At 47.1% G+C, this 18,893-nt stretch overlaps 1 protein-coding gene across 1 annotated transcript in view; it reads right to left on the bottom strand.

Moving 5' to 3' along the window:
* ATP13A5 (ATPase 13A5) overlaps nucleotides 1-18,893 on the bottom strand; it is a 33,951-nt gene that overhangs the window by 4,960 nt on the left and 10,098 nt on the right. Inside the window, exons 8-26 of the mRNA XM_009639723.1 lie at nucleotides 17,240-17,312; nucleotides 16,303-16,434; nucleotides 15,520-15,690; nucleotides 15,127-15,284; nucleotides 14,687-14,875; nucleotides 14,383-14,444; nucleotides 11,614-11,764; nucleotides 10,243-10,326; nucleotides 8,996-9,152; nucleotides 7,468-7,585; nucleotides 6,763-6,887; nucleotides 6,438-6,601; nucleotides 5,729-5,851; nucleotides 4,827-4,906; nucleotides 3,876-3,918; nucleotides 2,952-3,061; nucleotides 2,118-2,214; nucleotides 1,042-1,114; nucleotides 265-439 (exon numbers count right to left, since the gene is read on the bottom strand). Coding sequence (XP_009638018.1) covers nucleotides 265-439; nucleotides 1,042-1,114; nucleotides 2,118-2,214; nucleotides 2,952-3,061; nucleotides 3,876-3,918; nucleotides 4,827-4,906; nucleotides 5,729-5,851; nucleotides 6,438-6,601; nucleotides 6,763-6,887; nucleotides 7,468-7,585; nucleotides 8,996-9,152; nucleotides 10,243-10,326; nucleotides 11,614-11,764; nucleotides 14,383-14,444; nucleotides 14,687-14,875; nucleotides 15,127-15,284; nucleotides 15,520-15,690; nucleotides 16,303-16,434; nucleotides 17,240-17,312 — 2,285 coding nt within the window. The remainder of the gene's footprint in view (nucleotides 1-264; nucleotides 440-1,041; nucleotides 1,115-2,117; nucleotides 2,215-2,951; nucleotides 3,062-3,875; nucleotides 3,919-4,826; nucleotides 4,907-5,728; nucleotides 5,852-6,437; nucleotides 6,602-6,762; nucleotides 6,888-7,467; nucleotides 7,586-8,995; nucleotides 9,153-10,242; nucleotides 10,327-11,613; nucleotides 11,765-14,382; nucleotides 14,445-14,686; nucleotides 14,876-15,126; nucleotides 15,285-15,519; nucleotides 15,691-16,302; nucleotides 16,435-17,239; nucleotides 17,313-18,893) is intronic.

Raw genomic sequence — 18,893 nt, 5'->3', positions numbered from 1 at the left:
GCAGCCCGGGCGCTGCCGCTTGCCCCGCGTTTCCAGCTGGGCAGCACCACGCATGCTTCAGGGGAGGTGTTTGAAAAACAGGCATGTGTTAACCTTGGGCTGGCCCGCTAGATTTCTGTGTGGCATCTGCAGCAACTTAATTTTGTCTTGGCTGTGGTCCTGCGGTGTGCCTGGCTGCAGGCCATGGCGAGGCTGGGGGGTCCCCTGCACGCAGCAGGAGGGTGACCTGCAAGCTGGGGATCAGAGACAAAAAGAGGGACTTACCTCTGGCTGGCCAGCGCTACATACCAGGGCTGCTGTTTCACCAGAAGGAAGCCACAGGTTTGCATGATGATGGTAAAGCACACGTTGAGGATGATGGAGAGCAGCAAGGGAGGAGAGATGAGCTGGCCGGGAGGGCGATAAGGTGCCAGCTTTGGATAGGCTTCAGTCAAGCTCACTGGAGAGAAACCGGAGACATTTGCAGTCTATGGCAGCTCGACCCACCAGCGTATGCTGGGCAAGCAGAGCCGCAGACAGACCCCCATCTGCTCATTGCGGTAAATGCTGCAAAGCCTGGCCCTGATAAGCAGGCAAGAAATGGCTTTGATCGCCACTATTTTCAATCCAAAACTCCTCTGAATTTCACCCCCCACAGGAAAACACACAGAGAAGATGGGGAATATCATCCTCACTTGCAAGGTGGGGACTTCCAGTGGAGCCTGAGAGCCATCCTGGGTTTCACACCAGGAACACACGGGAGACCAGGAGCTGAAGTTACACTGACTGAGCCCCACTGCCACTCAGAAGAGCAACTGTTCCTCTTCCAGTTGAGTCCCACATCCAAACCCTATTGGTTATGTACAGAGTTCTGCAGCCATGTTTGCAGAGGACTATGAGTTAAATCCCACACTCTAGGCCCTGGGAATTGCTCTAGCATCAATGGTTATGATGTTACTGACAGCAGAACTTGGCTCCTTGTTTTATTTTGTATTGGGAAATGAAGTCAACTATTTACACTCAGGCTCTCAAACACACAGCTGGCTTCCCTGAGCTGCTTACTTGTTAGGCAAACCAGAAGGGTAATGACGACATCTTGTATCAAATACTGGTGATTCCCAAAGATTTGCAGTTGCTGGAACAAAACCAAAGGCAGCACTACCTGAGAACCGACGACAACTTTGACGATACAAACAGTAGCATCCGATGCTATTTCAGAGCCCTGTCGTGCCAGCAACAGCAGCCTCACAGCCCTGATGCATGCCCATGAAGCGAGCCTAGCTTGCAGGCTGGGCCCTGCTTTTTTTTTTAATTCGTAGCACTTGTGGGCGACCCAGTGGCATTTGAATGTCTTCCCACCAGTGCCCCTGGGCCACCCTGATCAGGTCTCACACTCCCAGCCCACAGGAATAGCAATGACAGGCGGAGTTTCACTTTGTGCCAGGTTTGAAACCGTCTTTAGGTAGTGGGGACATGGACAAAGTTGGCATGCCCAAACTAGCGGCTGGGGAAGCTGTCCCCACGTGGTGACCCAGCAGCACTCCCTGTTTGCCACGAAGCCTTGGCTGTAGCATGCAGATTCGCAGCAGTTTCACTTTGCTTTCTCCCCTTCACCCCCTGCTGGGCTGTGCACAGAAGATATGCATGAACTGGGGCAAGAGAGGTGCCCAGAGTAAATCCACACATGAATTTCCTTCACTGCTTTTTGTGGATTAAAATTTTAGGAGATTCATCACATGCTGGTGACACACAATGGTAGTTTATCCCTAACGACTCTCCTTCATCTGTCTGAGACACTCACTTCTTTGGCAAGATTTTTTCCAGCTGAGAGAGGCAGCTGCTCTCCCAAAGCCCCCATTTGACAGCAAATCCTGCTCCACCCAGCTAGCCAGGACTCACCCCCCTTCTAGTTCCCCTTCTTCTTTTGGAAAGGATGAAGCTTTATCACTGGGCTTTTTCCCCGATTCTGGGGGTCCCTACGACCAATCCACCCCCTGCCGGTAATTATCCAGCTTTCCACACCTTTGTTATCCCCTGAAGCCCTGTATACCTTTTCTTCCCTGCCAAGTAATACCACTAAAGATAAAAACCTATGGTGAGCACAGTGTACTGATAAAAGATGGGCATGAAACACTTACCCAAAACAGGAGAGCAGTACCAACAAACTGAATCAGGCCGTAAAGGGTCAGGTATTTAACCACAGCGAAGGAAGCAACCAAAGCAGCTCGACCTTCCCTGCTCAAAACACAAAGCAGAGCTAAAAACCCCACTCACAGCTACAGCGCTGTGGGTTTAGTGCTACGAATGCTTTCTGCTTCTGAGGAGGGTAGCTCCTGTTGTTTAGGGCCTCTAAGAAGAATAGAAAACACTTCAAATTCCATATACAAATATTTTGGCCTGAAGATACTGCAGAGCCACTTAACTAGCCTTCATCTGCAGTGGTTTGTTTCTTTGGTTTTATTCTGTAGCCACAATTTTAATACCTGGATTAAGCTGCTTGTTGCTTTGTCATTACTAACTGGCTCAACAGTTTTGGGAATCAAGCGCCTTTCTACACAAACAGGTAACTGCCTTTGCCTACATTTGGTTAAATGGCATTATGGCTGGCTGCTCCACGTCTGTGTGCAGCGTAGGAATGTTTTAAAGTAACAACAAGCAAATCTATTCTGTGGTCACTGTTATACCCGCCCTTTCATGCGACTCCCCTGCTGTACCTCTTCCAAAAACATCAGCCACCATGGGCAATGCTCTCCTAAAACCACAAAAAAACTCCCAGCACTGATATTTGAAGATCAAAAACAATTAAAAAACCCTTCTGCTGTGTTTTATATAGTCACTGAGGAATTAGGTTGGGTTTAGTGGCACCTTTGAGGGCAGCACACGCCCACTCGTGACTCCACACACACACACACACATTCATTGCGGGCAGCAGCACCCCGAGGCTGCACAAGGGCAGCACCCAGCAGACTCACCGGATCAGCTCCGGCACGCACTGGACATTGGGCATTTGGGAGGTGAAAGGCGAGGCCACGGATGCCTCCTGCTCCGACAGCGATATCCCTGCGTGGGCCATTTTCAAAGCCTGCAATCCACAGAGGCAGGAAGATGGAGAGGCACCCATCCACCCCTCCCACACCACACAGTGTGTTTGCTGGTGCTTTATGAGTTTTGCTTCAAGTGTCCTTTGTAATTGATCTTCCTCTATCCTGTGGCCCAGCTGATCCCATTTTCCAGATATCTTCCCTTCCCCAGAGCTTAAATATTTCTTTTGTTCATTTAATCCCATTATACCTATTTACAGGCCTTTGAACTACCCTGTATGCTGTTTCCCACACCGGAGTTTGTCCATACCTCTGTTAAACAGTCTCCTGAAGTATTTAAATTATGAATTTATCCCCTTTCTCTTCCTTTCAATCTCCTGTTCATATTTCTTTTATTGCTGTCTTATGAGCTCCCTGTCACCTGGCCTTGTCACCTCTGGTTTAATGCCCAGGTGTAGGCCATGGACATTTACAAAGCAAAATAATGGATTATTATAAAATTATATTATGATAACATTTATTACAATAATGTAACAGGTAATATAATAATTATTTTTATGGCTAAGACCCTCAAATCTACAACTGTAAATTTGAAAAAGCGTGTAAGAAAAAGTCCCTCTTCCCTACTTCAGGGGGAGGGGAGGATCAAAACAGTAATCCTCCATTACTGTGTATGTTAGTATAAAAAAAAAGAAGCGTGTAGTAGCATTCTACAGTGACACGCTGACCGAGCGTACCCATGGGCTAGCTTGGGAAATGCTAGTGACAAGTGGTGCTGGGCAGCCTCTTGTCACAGCGCTCCTTAGGTTGAAAAAGATGAAATTCTATGAGAACAGGAGACGAGCTTCTACGTACCCCGCAGTCGTTGGCACCGTCACCACACATACCCACGTAGTAACTGATGGAGGAAGAAGGAAGAAAACATAAACCTCGCACGTCGCTGTTTGATCCCATGGGGGAGCACCCGCTGGCTTAGCGCTTGGGGAGAGGTTGGGGCAGAGCGCACAGAGCAAAATGAGGATTAAGTTTTGAAAGAGGCCATAACAGGAAAGGGAACACTGCCACTTTATTCCAGACGGTGGTTTCCCCTTGGTACCAGGGCCATGGAAAGGGAGCCAGGGTTTGCAGCAGGTCCTGTGGCTGCAGCTTGGCTTTTACTGGCATTTTCTCTCCTCAACTATCTTTGTAGACCCAAAGACATAGGAATTGCTGAAATAACACAGCAGCTCCCAAACCACCACACGTGAGGTCCCTCTGAGACGGCAGGGAACTTCATCCCCAGAGGAAGCACCTCATAACCAATAATTGTTTCTTTTTCAGAAAGGTATCACATCGTGTTTATGCTTAGCAAGCAATACCCATAGTTAGCATGAGTCCTGTTTGGGGGGACCTGAAGGAGCCTCTTTGGGGTCAAACTCCCAACTGCACCAGGTGGTGTTCAGCTTTGCTGAAGCTGCAGCCAGGACAGCACCAGCAGCCGTGCGGGTGTTGCCAGGGATGGGGGCTATTTGTATATCTGGGGGTCGGCCTCTGAACTTTTACCTCAGCCTCATTTAGCGCTGCCTCCTGCACTGCGCCAGCGAGCTGCAGTGGCTGCACCTGGGCAAGGGGCGCAGGTTCTCCTGATGCAGAGGGATCCCTGCAGGAGAACTGGAAGGAAGGCAGCCATGAGGGATGCAAACAGGGGTCACGTGGAGGAAGGGAGTGTGGGAAAGATGGGCCTGGAGCAGTGCTAACTGGGACGATCACATGTCAGAGAAAACATGTTACTGGTTTGCTTCAAGAAGAAAATAAAGAGAGCCTTACTTGAGTTTCTGAAACTCTTCAACAAGGCTGGACTTCTGGCCAGGAGACATCCTAGCAAAGACCGTCGCATTCACTAGTATCTGCAAGAAAGAGCAGCGGGTGCCTTGGGCAGGCATTTGTGCCTCCATCGCTCCGCCAAGGCAGGATCAGGCCTCCCTGATGGGTGCCTGACACTTGTAAAACCCTCTAATCTCATCTGCGAAACCCTAACCATGGTTTTGCTACTCTTAGATTTTGGGTTTCCTCCAACACCAGATTTATACTGCGCTGTTTTCTGCCTTGCCTGCTCTGTAGGAGGTGCTGGGAAGCCAGCGATCACTGCGTGCTCTGCAGCAGCCTTTAGAGCAGCGAGGTGTTTAAGTGTTTCCCAAGTGCAGAACAGATGGTTCCTGACAGCAGCAATAGCACTGCTTGGCTTGAGGTTTATCCTACCTGAAAACCTGGCCAGAGAGTATAAAATCCAAAAATCTGTCCCAGCACCAGCTATTTTATGGACAGGGTGACAGGAGTTGAAGATTTCTGCTGCTGATGTGGGTATTTCATGTTCCTGACACCCCTGCTGAGCAGAGGCCATTGCCACCTATGGTCATGGTACATGGGAATGGGGTTGATGGGTTTTAATTAAACTGAAATTGGAAGGTGACCATGGAATAACTCCGCTACGCAGCTGCTCACAGGGCCATGGCCATCCCTGTCATTTGAGGTCTTAGAAGATGCTGAAAGCAAGCTGTCTGGGTTAAACCTGAGGCATGGTGGGAGGCTGCCCAGAGTTGTCAAAATGTGAAGTGACAACACTGCAGCTACAGCAACTAAACAGCACCTTTCTCCAGCTGGAACTTCATAAAACTGCCACTTAATAAAACAGGGAGGGCAAGTCAGTGCTTTGTTTCCTCTGAACTTACTTTTGGCAGCAAGTTGTAGAAGTGCTTTATGATAACCTGATAGGACTTTCCATTCATTGCAAAATGATGGTTGCAGGTTTCTCCTTCCAAGGTGATCTTTTCCTCTGTATTAGCACGTACCTCCTAGAAATAAGACAGCATTTGTTCTCAGGCTGATGTTATAACATGCCATTTCACTTCCACCTCGTCAGCCTCCCACCAGGCAGCCAGGGATACAGCCTTCTGCAGCATCCTTTTGTAAAACTCTATGCCTGGCAGTACTTGATTTTCTAGCTGTGTTTCCACACGTAACTAATCCCTGTTAGCCACAGGCTGCTAGTTTAGACACTGAAGTTTGGTCCAGCAAACGGTCACACAGACCAGTGTGTATAATTGCATTAATTCTGCACAATTCAAGTCTGATTGAAGCAGCCACCACATCTGCAGAGCCTTGACAGTTATCCGTGTAGTTATTTTGCATGTTCCCCTGAGCAAAGAGCCACTGTATTAATTATTTCTCCCTAATAGGTGCATGGTCCATACCACACCTCCATATACTCTGGGGTAGGTATAAACTTGCCCCCAGGTTTCCTCTGTTCCTCAGAGCTCCTTCCAAATCCTTAGCAAGGAGTCCAAGCCTAAGGAGCCTGGACATTAGACATTAATTAGACATTAAAAGTTAATTAATTCCCCCCGGCACCCGAAAGCAACCATCCCTGGCTGTACTTACACAGGGAGCAGCTGTGTTTATTTTGCTGTCTTCTGCCAGTCGCCAGGCAATGGAAGCTGGAGCAGAGCCCTCCGGTTCGGTTGCTTCGACGAGGATGACTTTGCTGCCCGTGGGAATCATACCCGCGTTCCTGGCCACCGTGACAGCTGTCTGCAGGTTGTCTCCTGCAAGGACAGTGGAGAGGCAAGGCTCCTCACATCTGCCATAGCAGGGGCAGCCCGGGTAGAGACCACGGACGTGCAATGGAGGATGCTGGAGGAGTGAATCTCTCCTGTGGGCCTCATGGCAGCCAGCACGGCCACAGGAGGAGCCGGGGGGGATTTACCTGTGACCATGACACTCCTGATGCGGGCAGCAGCCAGCTCTTGTAGCACAGGCTTTGTCTCCTGCTTCAGGCAGTTCTCCATCACCAGGAGGCCCAGAAACACCAGCCCAGACTCTGCCTCCTCTCTTGGAGCAAGGACAGAAACACACGTGCTGTTTCCCACAGATGGCACGGGGAGCAAGATGCTCCCTGCAGTTTTTGTTCAACAGGAAAGCCGTGTTCAGTGGGAAACACGCTTGCTACAACTGCTACAAGTTCAACACAAGCAGTGCTTATCAAGCAGCTTATTTCTGCAGCTTCAGGCAGACTGCTGATCCCCTATATTGCTGTGTCTAGGAAGGAGCAATGCAGCAGGGATGCGTGTGCAGAGAGAGGGACAGGGATTTGCAGGAACTGGGTGGCTGAAACCCACAGATTACAGCATACAGAATTTCTATTGCAGTCCCAATCCGTTTCCATATAGAAGCAAAATAACCAGCTTTCATTACTCTTTGATAACAGATTCTAAAATTGAGCTCAGTGATCCTTGCAAGAGCAGTAGCAAAGCAGGCAATTAACAGTGTAATCAGCCTCTGCTAGGAGGAAGGCGTTACACGGTACAGCATCCCAACATGAGGAGGGGAGGGTGTGGGTCAGGGCAGGTCATAACAAGCAGATAGGAAAGCAACCCCACAGAGATACCAGCAGCTCATCAGCCCACCTTACCTCTCTAGGTTGCTCATGTCTACATCCTTTCCTAGGTTTAGCACTTTGTGGGCCAGGGCAATGACTCTGAGGCCTTGGCTTGTGTACATCTTAAGCTCCTTTAAGAAATTAGCTGGGACTGTTTGCAGGAAAAAAGTTTCATGGTTAGAATATTCCATCCTTGCTGATTGCTTTCCTAGGGTTAAATGCCCATCCTTTAAACTACTTTATAGCCCTGGTTACAGCACTGTGGCCTCTCATACAAGTCAGCTGTTTTGTACCAAGGCCACATAACCAACTGTTCAAACAAGTGATCTATGCATCTGTGTTATACTTTTTCAAAGCATGTTAAGGTACAGGTAGGTAAGATGAATTACTGGGCAGAGGACAACTTACATAATTCTGTATTAAGCTTTACTGCATACATGCTGAGTGACTGCGGAAATTAGGTTTTACGTTTATCCCTTAATGTAAGAATTCTCCCAAATCCTAAATTTTCAATTCTCTGATCGTTCCTGTGACTCTAAAAGCAATGAGTTCCTTTTAACCGTGCAGTATTTTGTACTCACTACGTACTGCAATCACAGCTTTACAGTGTGGTACCTAATTATTCATCAAGCTGTAATCAGCATAGAAACAATCAAGACAGGATAAGAGGAGCTATTTAGAAACCTGAGAAAGTGGAATATAATTTTGAAGACATTTTTGTTGCTGAGGTTTGTGTCATTAGATCTTAGATGGTTCTAAACTATATCTTTCCATTGTCCCTCAAAACCATTTTCACCTGTTTTCAGGACAGTGCCATCTGAAATAACAAACCACAGAGCCACAAACCACTGATACTGTGTTTGCTTGGCATCCTTCTGAAGTATTCAGTGAAATGTGACCTGAGTTTCAAATTTGCAGACAAATTTGAACGTAAGCTTATAATATTGTTCATACAAAAAAAAAGAAGAAAAGCCTATATTTACTTGCAGAGAGAGGACAGAAGTCTTGGCTCAAGTGTTAATGCCAATTATCCTTAATAACAGTAATTTGCATGTCCACAGCAAGTTTCCCATCACTGAGATTTAAAGCCTTTGCAAGCTGGGTCAATAGCTCAATGCTGAATTTACAGGGCAATAAATAGCATGAAATTTAAGAACTTGTACAGCACATCGCACTTGTTGCAACACATGCAATTACCATGGTCCTATGTCTGCTCTGGGCATCTTGACATATGAACATTATTTATGTGCTATACTTTTAGCTGATGCAAGTCAGATAAGGGATGTGTAAGGACTGAACCTCAGGCTGTGCCTCTCACTAGCTGTTGGCCTGGGTGCATCTTTAACTTACAAACAAGTAATGAGAACTTGTTTGTAGTATTAACGAGTGACATTTAACAAGCCCAAGGCTTGCTCATGGGAAATCACACACCTGCCCTTGCAGTGTGGTCAGTGGGGAGAGGGAACGCTGAAAACCTTTTAAGATTAGAGCCCCAACAGAAACACTGGTTTGGATTAAGTCCAAATAAACGCTGTGAAGTTGCCCTTTCACAATTCTATACCAGTTTCTTGTCTACAAAAGCTGGACACTGTTTCTGGTGCTCCCTTCATGTACAGGTCGTACTGTTCCTCTCCGATCTTCCGTGACACAACAGACATCCTCTGCAGCCCAGAAGAAAATGGGAATTGATGTAGGATCGCTATTCCTTCCACGGGAGCCTGGAGAGGCCAGGGAAGTGAGGTGTTATTTGAGCCATTGAATCACAAAGTCACAAAGCAAATCCATTCTGAACTTCAGTTCATTTGAGGCTTTCTTGCTAAGGCCATTTATTATTAGTAGGAGATTATTTCACTTTTACTGCCTTCTGGCTATGGGATGAGATCACTGATTACAAGTTTAGGAACCACAGCCTCAACAGCTCTGTCTTCCCAGTGTACTTCTCAGGAACCTCAATGTTTTTTCTTTATATTTAACTGGTTTTCCAGGCTTTGTCCCATTCTTTCTCTTAATAACAACATATTAATGTAATATTCCTTTATCTACAGTCCTGGGAACCAAAATTTGATGTGTTACAGTGACATTACCATGGGAACAGAGCAATCCTCAAAACAAGATTGATTCCTTGTTGCCACAGCACTGTCTTCCCGGTGCTGCTAACAGAGATCACACTCCTTCCACCGGGAAGATGCTGGCTGGTTCAACATTTGCACTGGAAACAACAATTTTCAATTGCCAAAACTTAGAGCTTCCTCAGTGTACTTTTAAGGGAAGAGAAAAGCAAACACCACCGTGCTTTGAGGTGATGCTGATAAATCTGCCAGTGGGGTTGTACGACCATTACCAGCAGGACTCATGGACCCACGTCCATGCTTCCAGCTGTAATGCCTTGTCCTTACTCACATTGCCCCCTCCTGCAGATGAACTCACCCCTTAGACATTTATTCTGTTTACACAGTTTCTCTGCATTAGTTCCCACTTAAACTGATTGTGTAGTTTCATTTTGCCAGCAGCTTCATAGGGTGAGGACACAGAGAAGTCTATCTTTTATCAGTGCAAATAGTGGAGTTGGAAATGAGGGGCTTTCAAGGAACATGAAGTGCTTTAGATGTCACTTCTGAGCAGCACCTCTGCTTTAATCAGAATTTGCTTTTTCTGGTGCTGTGCTTCCAGGGTGTTTTGGGGGAAGATGCAGCACAGTACCGCTAGCAACCACTAGCCCAGGTGAATGAACAGTGCACGTGCTGGGAGTTTGCACATGCTGCAGGTTGAAAACACAAAATACTCACTCTCAGAAATAACAGGACTTACGCTGCTGGCCTTCGGCCCCGGTCTGACGATGCAAGTGTCAAGAGCCCCAGCCCCATCTTGAGCTGCGCTGGAGTCATCTATCTCCTGTACAAGGAAAAGTGTTATTTCTGATGCTTTTCTTTTTTCTGGCTTCACACCTGTCTGTGAAAGCAGAGGTGGCAGCACAAGGGAGCGCATTTCCCCCTTACTGCCAGCAGCCAGTTGCAGAAGCGTTTTGTTATGCTCTAATCTTCCTATCCATCGCCAGTGGCAGCCTCCCTGAAGCCTTGTCCTTAGCAGAAACCTGCGTGGCCCTGCATCTTTTGACTTGATGAGAGTAAAAACCTGTGTCAAATTGTGGTTTCTCTAATCTCAAGTTCCATATGAATTTTATGCCATGTCAATGATGAAGGGGAAGAGAAATAATTATCCATATTTACCTGGTTTTATCTTCCAGTCTCCTGCTTTTAAAAGACTCTTACTGATATTCTGTGCGGAAACAGGGTGGCACTTTTCAGTGTAGGATGCTTTTAGCCCTCCAGCTCTGTAACTTTACATGCTGCCAAGGCTCATTCACCCTCATAGTTCCCTTCTGCTGTCACGGGTTCTGCTGCTGCCTGCTCTTCCACAGGAGCGAGCACCAGCCTGATGCCTTCCCGCAGCGCTGCTGAAAGAGCCGCCATCTGTTTTACTTATTGATTAATCTCTCTTGAGCAAATGGTTGAAGAAGAAAAGGCAGCAAAGCAGTTAACTGCAGAGACCCAGAACCCCTCCAGGCTAGGATGTGGCAGGGAGAAGAACAGCCCCTTTTCTTCTCGTGCCTCCTCCCATCCTGCTCCCACACAAGCAACTCTCCATCCTCACGGATGAGCCCCAGGGCTCAGTCTCTCGCCTCCTCCCCAGGACTCTCTGAGACTCACTGCTCACTCAGCTGGAGGGTCCAGCCTTGCTTTCACCATAGGGATGTTTCTTTGCTAATCAGAGATAACAGCCTTTAGCATAAGGGCATAAAACCCTGCCTGTGCATTTCCTTGGCTGACTTGGGGTCTGTGCACCACATGGCCAACGGTGTGGTCTGATCCCCTGCTTCCAGCCAGTAGCAACCAGGCCCCCCCTCTGCTCCCCTACACTCCAGTGTTTCCAAATCAAATTAAGAGGGCAAATGCAGGCAGCCGCAAGGAAAATGATTGCTGGACTATCAAAAAGCAGCCACAGTGCTGCCAATCTGACGTGCAGTTAGTAGAAATAACAGAGCAAATTCCAGCTGTTATGACCAGGACTGCAAAGGAGTTTCCCCTACAGGCATGCATTTGAGCTTGACTTGTGGGTAAATCCCCATAGACTGGAGGTGTCCGTGCTTTGGATGTGTGCAGAGGATGAGAGTCACGTTACCCAGTGTGTGCCCTCAAACATTTTCAGGTCCAGCGGATCTCCCTGAATCTTCTTGTCCAAAACAACCAGTGAATGACAGCTCGCCATGGCTCCACACAGAGGTCCCCAGGGCAGAGGAGTGCTGGATGGGAACTTATGGATTCTCTGAAACCTGATTAAAACCAGACAGTTAGTGGGACCGCTTATAAGAGGGATGCAGAGACATAAGTCCTCAGCTAGTGCATACAGGTGCTGCTCCTCTGCATTCAGTGGAGCTGAGCCCAATAACTGCAAGCAACAAACCATCCTACCTGTCCTCCTGATTAACAGGTTGGATGCATTCCAGAGGCCAAAAAGTAACAAATAATTAATTGGCACGAGTTCAACTTGATGTGGAGTGACTGAGACTGCAAAACATGCAGAGGGGCTGGCACAGGAGTCCTGCTTGGCAATTGCTCTTTGGTATTAGACAAAGCAGAGGAGGCACTATTGCAGAGGAAACAACTTGCAGCAGGGGCCTCAAAGAAGTTTGGCAAAGTGCCCTAGAAGATTTGTGAAGCTGCAGTATAGAAAGTGGGTGCATCTGCTCAGGCTGGTGCTCTGCACCCTCCGGGGTAGGTACGTACTGTCAGCCTGCTCTTAGTACCCCCGGGAGCAACATGGGAGAACCACGAGGAACCTGATCTTCACTTCCAGCTATAGATTTTACATCTGCATAGTCACAGACACCAGATGTTTGTCCCTCATGTGTCAGTTTTAAAAATGAGTAAGTTGGTTGACTCCTATTGAGTTACACGACGGCACGCTGTGAAAGACTCATGCCCTGATTTCTTTCTAAGGAAAGCCTTGAGGTTTATTCTCCCCTTGATGCTGCTGTACAGACTGAACACATGCAAGGCTGGGCTGGGCAAAGGCTCTATAATTTCATTATGGAAATTATTTCTTAGAGTCATCTCTTCTCACGCACACTTTTTCCCCTGTAAGAAACTGGCTGGCTGACAAGCTGTCTGTCAGCCCAACACAGCCCATTACTATTTAGGCTGGCATGTTAAGGAGAAATTTAAATAGGTTTTATTTACCTTCGATCACCACTAGCATCCCCTGTTACTGACACAGGCACAGCAAAATGCATCTGGAAGCAAGCAGCATGACAGCTCGCAGCTCTATTGAAAGGCACAATTAATCCAGGACCTGTTGTCCCTCTGGGCCACCCAAGCCTGTTCTGTTTCCGGCAAATTATACCTTGTTCTCAGCCTGGTCATAATTAGCATATTAATTAATTATTACTTGAGAGACACTGTGAAACTGCTAAACACCACATAAAACCAACAAACATTTATATCTCATTAAATATACAATAGGATATTTTGTAAGTTGAATGAAATTCCTTTACTGCCATTGCCTCGCAGTATTCAGCTTAGCTGATAGCTAGTCTTGTACTGTGTTTAAAAATGTGAACATTTAAGAAAGAGTAATTATGCAAAGAGGCTAATGAGATCAATGCAGACAGCAATAGCTCCTCCTTGCGCTTTGGCAAGCCACCAGCACTGGCTCCCAGCTGGGTGCAGATTGGACATGTCTGCAAAGACAGCCTTATGTTTTGATACCTTGCAGAGGGTTGGGGTTGGTGTTTTTTATTACATTAATTTATTCTGATATATGGATCCAGTTTTGTTCTGCTGCTCATGTGAGCAGACACTATCTGCAAGGCTACCCTGATGGAAATCGGTAGCGCCAGAATGATTTCCATGAGCTGTCTGCCTTTGGTGGGCTCCAAGCCCCTTCAACATGCACCTATTCCAGGTGGCCTCCCTGCTGTGCTGGAGGGGGGCCAAGAAGAGACCATCTTACATGCTTGGTCCCACTGGAAGAGTATTTTATTGGTTGACACTTATTAATCTCTTCTCATTAATTTGGATCACATAGTAATTTTCTCTGTCCTCTGAGGAAGTATTGGGAATGTGATTTCTCTCCTCTCGCAATGAATTCATCCTCTCATTCATTATGGCATAACTATCTCTGTGGTGTTGAAGTATTCAATATATTAACAACTACTAATGAAACCTGGGAGTTGATATGGGGTGTGTGATTTGTCCTGGCCACTGCAAAAGATTAATATGTTGAGTTTGGCATAACATGCACTGCAGGCCTGAAGTCTGTTATTGTGTTACACTAATTAAATAGTATAATTCTGGATACAGTCAAGTTTAATGTTTACATAGTGGTTATTTCTTGAGAATTTCAATGGTCTTTGGGCTTGGAATTGAGATGGAGCCTGCCATGAGTTTGAGGCAGCTTTGTAGGTCTGATCTGTGGTCTTACAGATTTTTTTTCCCCACAGCATTTACAGAAGCTAGGTGAAATTTGACAGGCAACACTTAATTTCAACAGAAGGAGCATTATCCTAACATTTAAATGATGAAAGGTTTATTGACTAGATTAAGAATATTTATTGAACTGTGCTGAGAATGACATAATTGAAAAGTTCTGTGCATATTCTCCAAATCCCCTCAGGGTAATTAAAAGCACTCATGCTGCTGCTGACTCGTGTTTGCCTTGCATTAGCAGTGACCTTTACAGCTACGCCTGTCTCAGCAGCACCCAGATGCTCCCCTCAGAGAGAAGGAGCTGAGCAGGGAGCTCTGCCTCCCCAAATGCTCCTGAGCACCTCTTGCTGCATGCTCTTTGCTGTCTCTCTGTACCCTACGTGACTGCCTCCCTCCTAACCAGACTCTGGGGCAGTACATTCATGCAGGGGATTAGCTCTTCCTAAATGAAGTCCTTCCTTACCGGCTTTCCTCAGAAGGGATGACACCCCACAGGTCCAGTCCATCTTCTGTCAGTGTGCCCGTCTAAATTTAAATAAATACATAGTTACCCTGCTATCATCCAGCCCTTCCTCCTGCCACGTGCCCAGAGGTCCTTGCCGGGCTCCTGGGCATGGTAAGGAAAGCCTCCGACATGCAGTGTGACCCTGCTGCAGGGGCACCTGCAGAGGATTTTTCCCTGGGGTTAGATCAGGGTCAATGGAAAAAAAATGACCTTGTGTTCCTAGCAGCCCCCAGCATCTTTCAGTGCCCCCGAAGCGCCTTACTTTGTCAAAGCAAACAAGGTTGATCTGCCCACAGATATTAATCCTCTGTGGGCTGATGCAGAAAATCTTCTTTTTCTTCAGCCTCCTTTGGGCATAAACAGTGCCTGTTGTCAAGGCAGCGGGGATAGCAGGAGGCACAGCCACGGTGAGGAGGAGGAGGGCCATAGCCACCACGTCTGCCACTGGCTTCTGCAAACAGTGAGAGCAACAGGGGCAGTGGGGTGGGAACAGCCTCCCTTGGGCAGCAATGCACCCCAAGCTCTGCCCCTGAGGACGACTGATTTATTCTGCTTTGTCTGCCCATCTCCCCCTCCCTGCCCCACCTCTTCATTTCTGGCATCTGAAAACCGAATTACAGAAGTGAACAATATTCCAAAGATCTTGAGGGACCGAGGGCTCAGAGCTGGCGCCTGCAGCACGGAGGCATCCCTTGTACTCACCTTGTGGGACACGAACACACACACGGTGTAGATGAGCCCGAGAATGCCAATGACAGAGAGGCCTACAATTAACTTGAAGGCATCTCTGTAGAGTTTGAAGTTGACTGGCTTGGGGTAGAGGATGGATCTCACCAGGTCACCTTTAGCTGTATTGAACCCTGCGTGAAGACACGTGCCGTACATCGCGTACACGACACAGCGGCAGCATACCGCATTGGTGCCGTTTGAAAACAGGTAACATTGCACAAGCCTTAACCATCAGGTGGCAACAGGCACTTCTCGGGGAGAGCAGGCCTGTGCTGGGCTTGAGCTACAACATTAAACCAGCTCTCCTATCAGCCTCCAGGGCTGCCGCTTTCCCCCCCACTGGTTAGCAAACGATAAAAGAAATACCAGTTTGCAGCACGACGGCTCTCGCTGGCCCTCTGCCCGTCAGCTTTGTCTGTATGACTTCTGTCCCGCAGAAGAGGACGTGTCTCCGATAGTCTTCTATGCAGTGGGTTTTCCAGGGCATGGAACTCTCCACAAGGGGCAAGGGGGTTTTAGTAACCGGAATGCTTTCACCTAAGAACAGTGTGCAGCTTCACTTAAAGGGCATTTAAAAGTTTGTCAGCTTCTGCATATTGGAAAGCAACAGCACCCTTTAGGTGCTCAAGCTTGCCTGACTAATTAGCTTGCTTATGTGCTTAGGCACATAGATTTATGGTGACAGCCATTATAGTTCTAGTTTCAGAGTACATTGGATGGCTTCTGTGAGCATTTTCTATCAACAGGCTTGGGCCAGATTTTGCCCCTGACCCAAGTTCATGGCTTGTAGCATCTCAATGTTTAGGTATAACACTGAGCCCTGTGCTCATACAGTGCCTGCTTGAACAGAATCCGAAAACTCGGAAAACACATGCACAGTATATGAGTATTTTCACTTTCTACTCCTGACAGGATATTAATCCTACTTCTTTTTAATGTGGATAAGAAATGCATATTACACAATGGCAGTGGTCAAAAGCCCACAACCGTGAATTATTCAAGCACGTTTTTTCCACCTCTTATTCTAACCAAACTATTTCCTATTTCCACCAAACTATTCTAACAAATAGTCAACAATTTGCTATCAGAACAGAGAGACATCTCCCTGACAGACAGTCTGCACAGGGTGTTAGCATTTCAAACTCCAACCTGTGAGCATCCCTTCATTCACAATGCAGCTTCCATCAATCAGGACAGCATCACACGGGAGAGAGAGCTTTTTTCCATCTAAAAGAAACATGTCACCAGGGACTAAGTAATAAGACTCCAGCTCTTTGCAACCTGCAGAACAATACAAAAATGAGTTTTACTTGTGCTTGAGTTCTGGGCAATTAAAAAAAAGTATCAAGGCAAACACATCATCACTAAACTTCTACACTGCATGATTTAAGGCTAGCGCTTCTTCGAAACACTACTGACTGAAAAGCAACAGCGCAAAGATCAGCCCCTGTCTAAACATCTCCCTCCAAGTGGTTGCCTTCAGTTTTATTTGCCTAGTGTCCATAAACACTCTGACCAAGAAAACCTATCCAAGGCCTTTACAACTCCCATCACCTTAGACATTGCCCATCTCAACATCTCTGGGAGGCAAAACCAGCTATTACCCCTATTTTATGGGCAAGGAACTGAGACACAGGGAAGAAAGCGCATACCTCGATGGGAGCCATATATCTAGACTGCTTGAAAATCGCTCACAAGCTACTTGACAAGATGGTGAGAGTAGCCTACAGCAGAGCAGGAAAGCAGGTCTCAGAAGGCCAGAGTTGCTATTTAATTGCTTGATTGTGAAATTAAATTTTCCAAGTCAAGAATGACTCTTAACACCAATTACTAAGTTCATCTCTATCATTGCAGGTGCCACAGATACAGATGATAATGATACAGATGCATCATTACCGCACCGCATAGGCTGTGCCCACACTTCTCACCGCCCTGCCCGGCTCACTTCCCTCTGCCCCCTTCTTCCTGCAGCTTGCCCTTCGCATTTCAGCAGTAGAAATCAGCAGGAGCTTGCAATTCCAGATACATTTCAACATGTTAATTAATTATACAGGCTGGTGAGGAAAATGAGACGCAGGTGACCCACCTTCATTCTTCATGCAGACTGTAACCTGGACTTTGTTATGCTCCTCAACGAGGTGATGCAGCTTGGTAGACTGCTGTTGATGGGAAAGCAATTGCAGCATTGAAACACCAGTGAAGCAGTAGGTTACAATTCAGTGATTGCGTTAACATCACAGAAACTGAACCCCTGTGAGTTATCCCGGGGAGCTTTCACATCGCTTGTTAGAAGTCAGGATGCAAGTTCATCGACTTCACCTAGAACAAGCTGCTGTGGCAACAGGGACCTAATTTTCTATTTGCTTCCGATTCATGCCGCTGTATCGCCCTTGACCCTCAAGGGGCTATTCCTGCCCTGTGCCAGAGTAAGTCTCCTGATCTGCAACGTTGCTATCCGAGGTCCCTTTGAGGAGGGTTTACTTGGTGCTCAATTGTTATCCTGGCTAGGAGGCTATCAGCAGGACAACCAAGTTGTAAAGACTATCACTACAAAACTGCCATTGCAAGAAAAAAACCCAGAAATTCTAATTTTAGCTGAGAGTCTGTGCTTTGCCAGTTTTTGCAATCTAATTTGGACAATAACATATCCTAAGATAACGATGAAGTCAACTGTCATTGCAAGGCCATTAGAGAGAATGCCTTATCTTGATTTAAAAGTTGCTTGGGGATCAGGTTTTTTGCAATTGCATGGATTTCTTCATTAGAATTGTTCATGAGAAGATGTCAAGCCAGTTTGGAGAATATCCAGAGGCCCCAAACATTGTAATTCTTCCTGCCAAAATTATCATTCACACAATAAAACCAGCCTTGCCAAAGAAAGCTGAACAGAACTTATCTGTTCTTTGTTCTCTGCAATACCAGGAAATGGCACCAGCACTTTACTTAATGAGGTGTGCTGGAAGAGACACGAGTGCTTGTTCAACATGGGAGTGCTAGTCATCCTACAGATATTAGTCAGAGATACAAAAGTGGGGTGCGTAGCCAACACACCTGTGCTGGCAAAGGCCCCAGCTATTCACAAAGCCCTCACTGACATCAGTCCCAAGCAGATGACGAAACCATGCCCTCAGCAGGGCAGGGGGTGTGGAGGAACGTCTCGTTGGTGCAGCGCGCCGGGATCACATGCTGCCCAAAGCCCCACGAGCCTGGGAGCCAGCAGGGAAGGTGCTGTGTGCCTCTACCAGCCCAGGGAAAAGCAGAGTCGACTCTAACAAAGCCAACTCCTGGAAGGGCAAATTATTGCCTACTCCTGGGAAGCACTTCAGAGCCACTTGCTATACCACCTTCTCAAGGCACCTTTCTAAGGGCCGAATCTTGCCCTTCCCGGGTAATTTGGTGCAGGAACACTGATTTTAGCAGTCAGTTTGGAGGCAGTGTGAGCTGTGCCAGGCTTCAAAGCCAAACAGGAGCATGGCAGTCAGGTCAGTGCACCCCAGAGCTGCCGTCCCTTCACCCTGCCACCACCTCTAATATCACATCACGCTGCCTGCGGGAACTGCAATTCTCAGTGCTGTCCTCTAACCCTTATATTTTTCCTGAAGATTAACAAAATGTTTACCAGAACCCAGGAATCCCCAGTTTATTTTTATTTTTAAATCTTGACAATGCAGAGGAATGCGATACTTAAAAATCCAGACCTGAGAGACTAAAACATTGCCTGCCAGACTCCTGTTCCCACC

This window comes from Egretta garzetta, unplaced genomic scaffold (assembly GCF_000687185.1).
Source record: "Egretta garzetta isolate BGI_Z169 unplaced genomic scaffold, ASM68718v1 scaffold425, whole genome shotgun sequence".
NCBI classification, from domain to species: domain Eukaryota; kingdom Metazoa; phylum Chordata; class Aves; order Pelecaniformes; family Ardeidae; genus Egretta; species Egretta garzetta.
The sequence above is the reverse complement of the archived record's forward strand: the minus strand, read 5'-3'. Positions and strand labels throughout refer to the sequence as shown.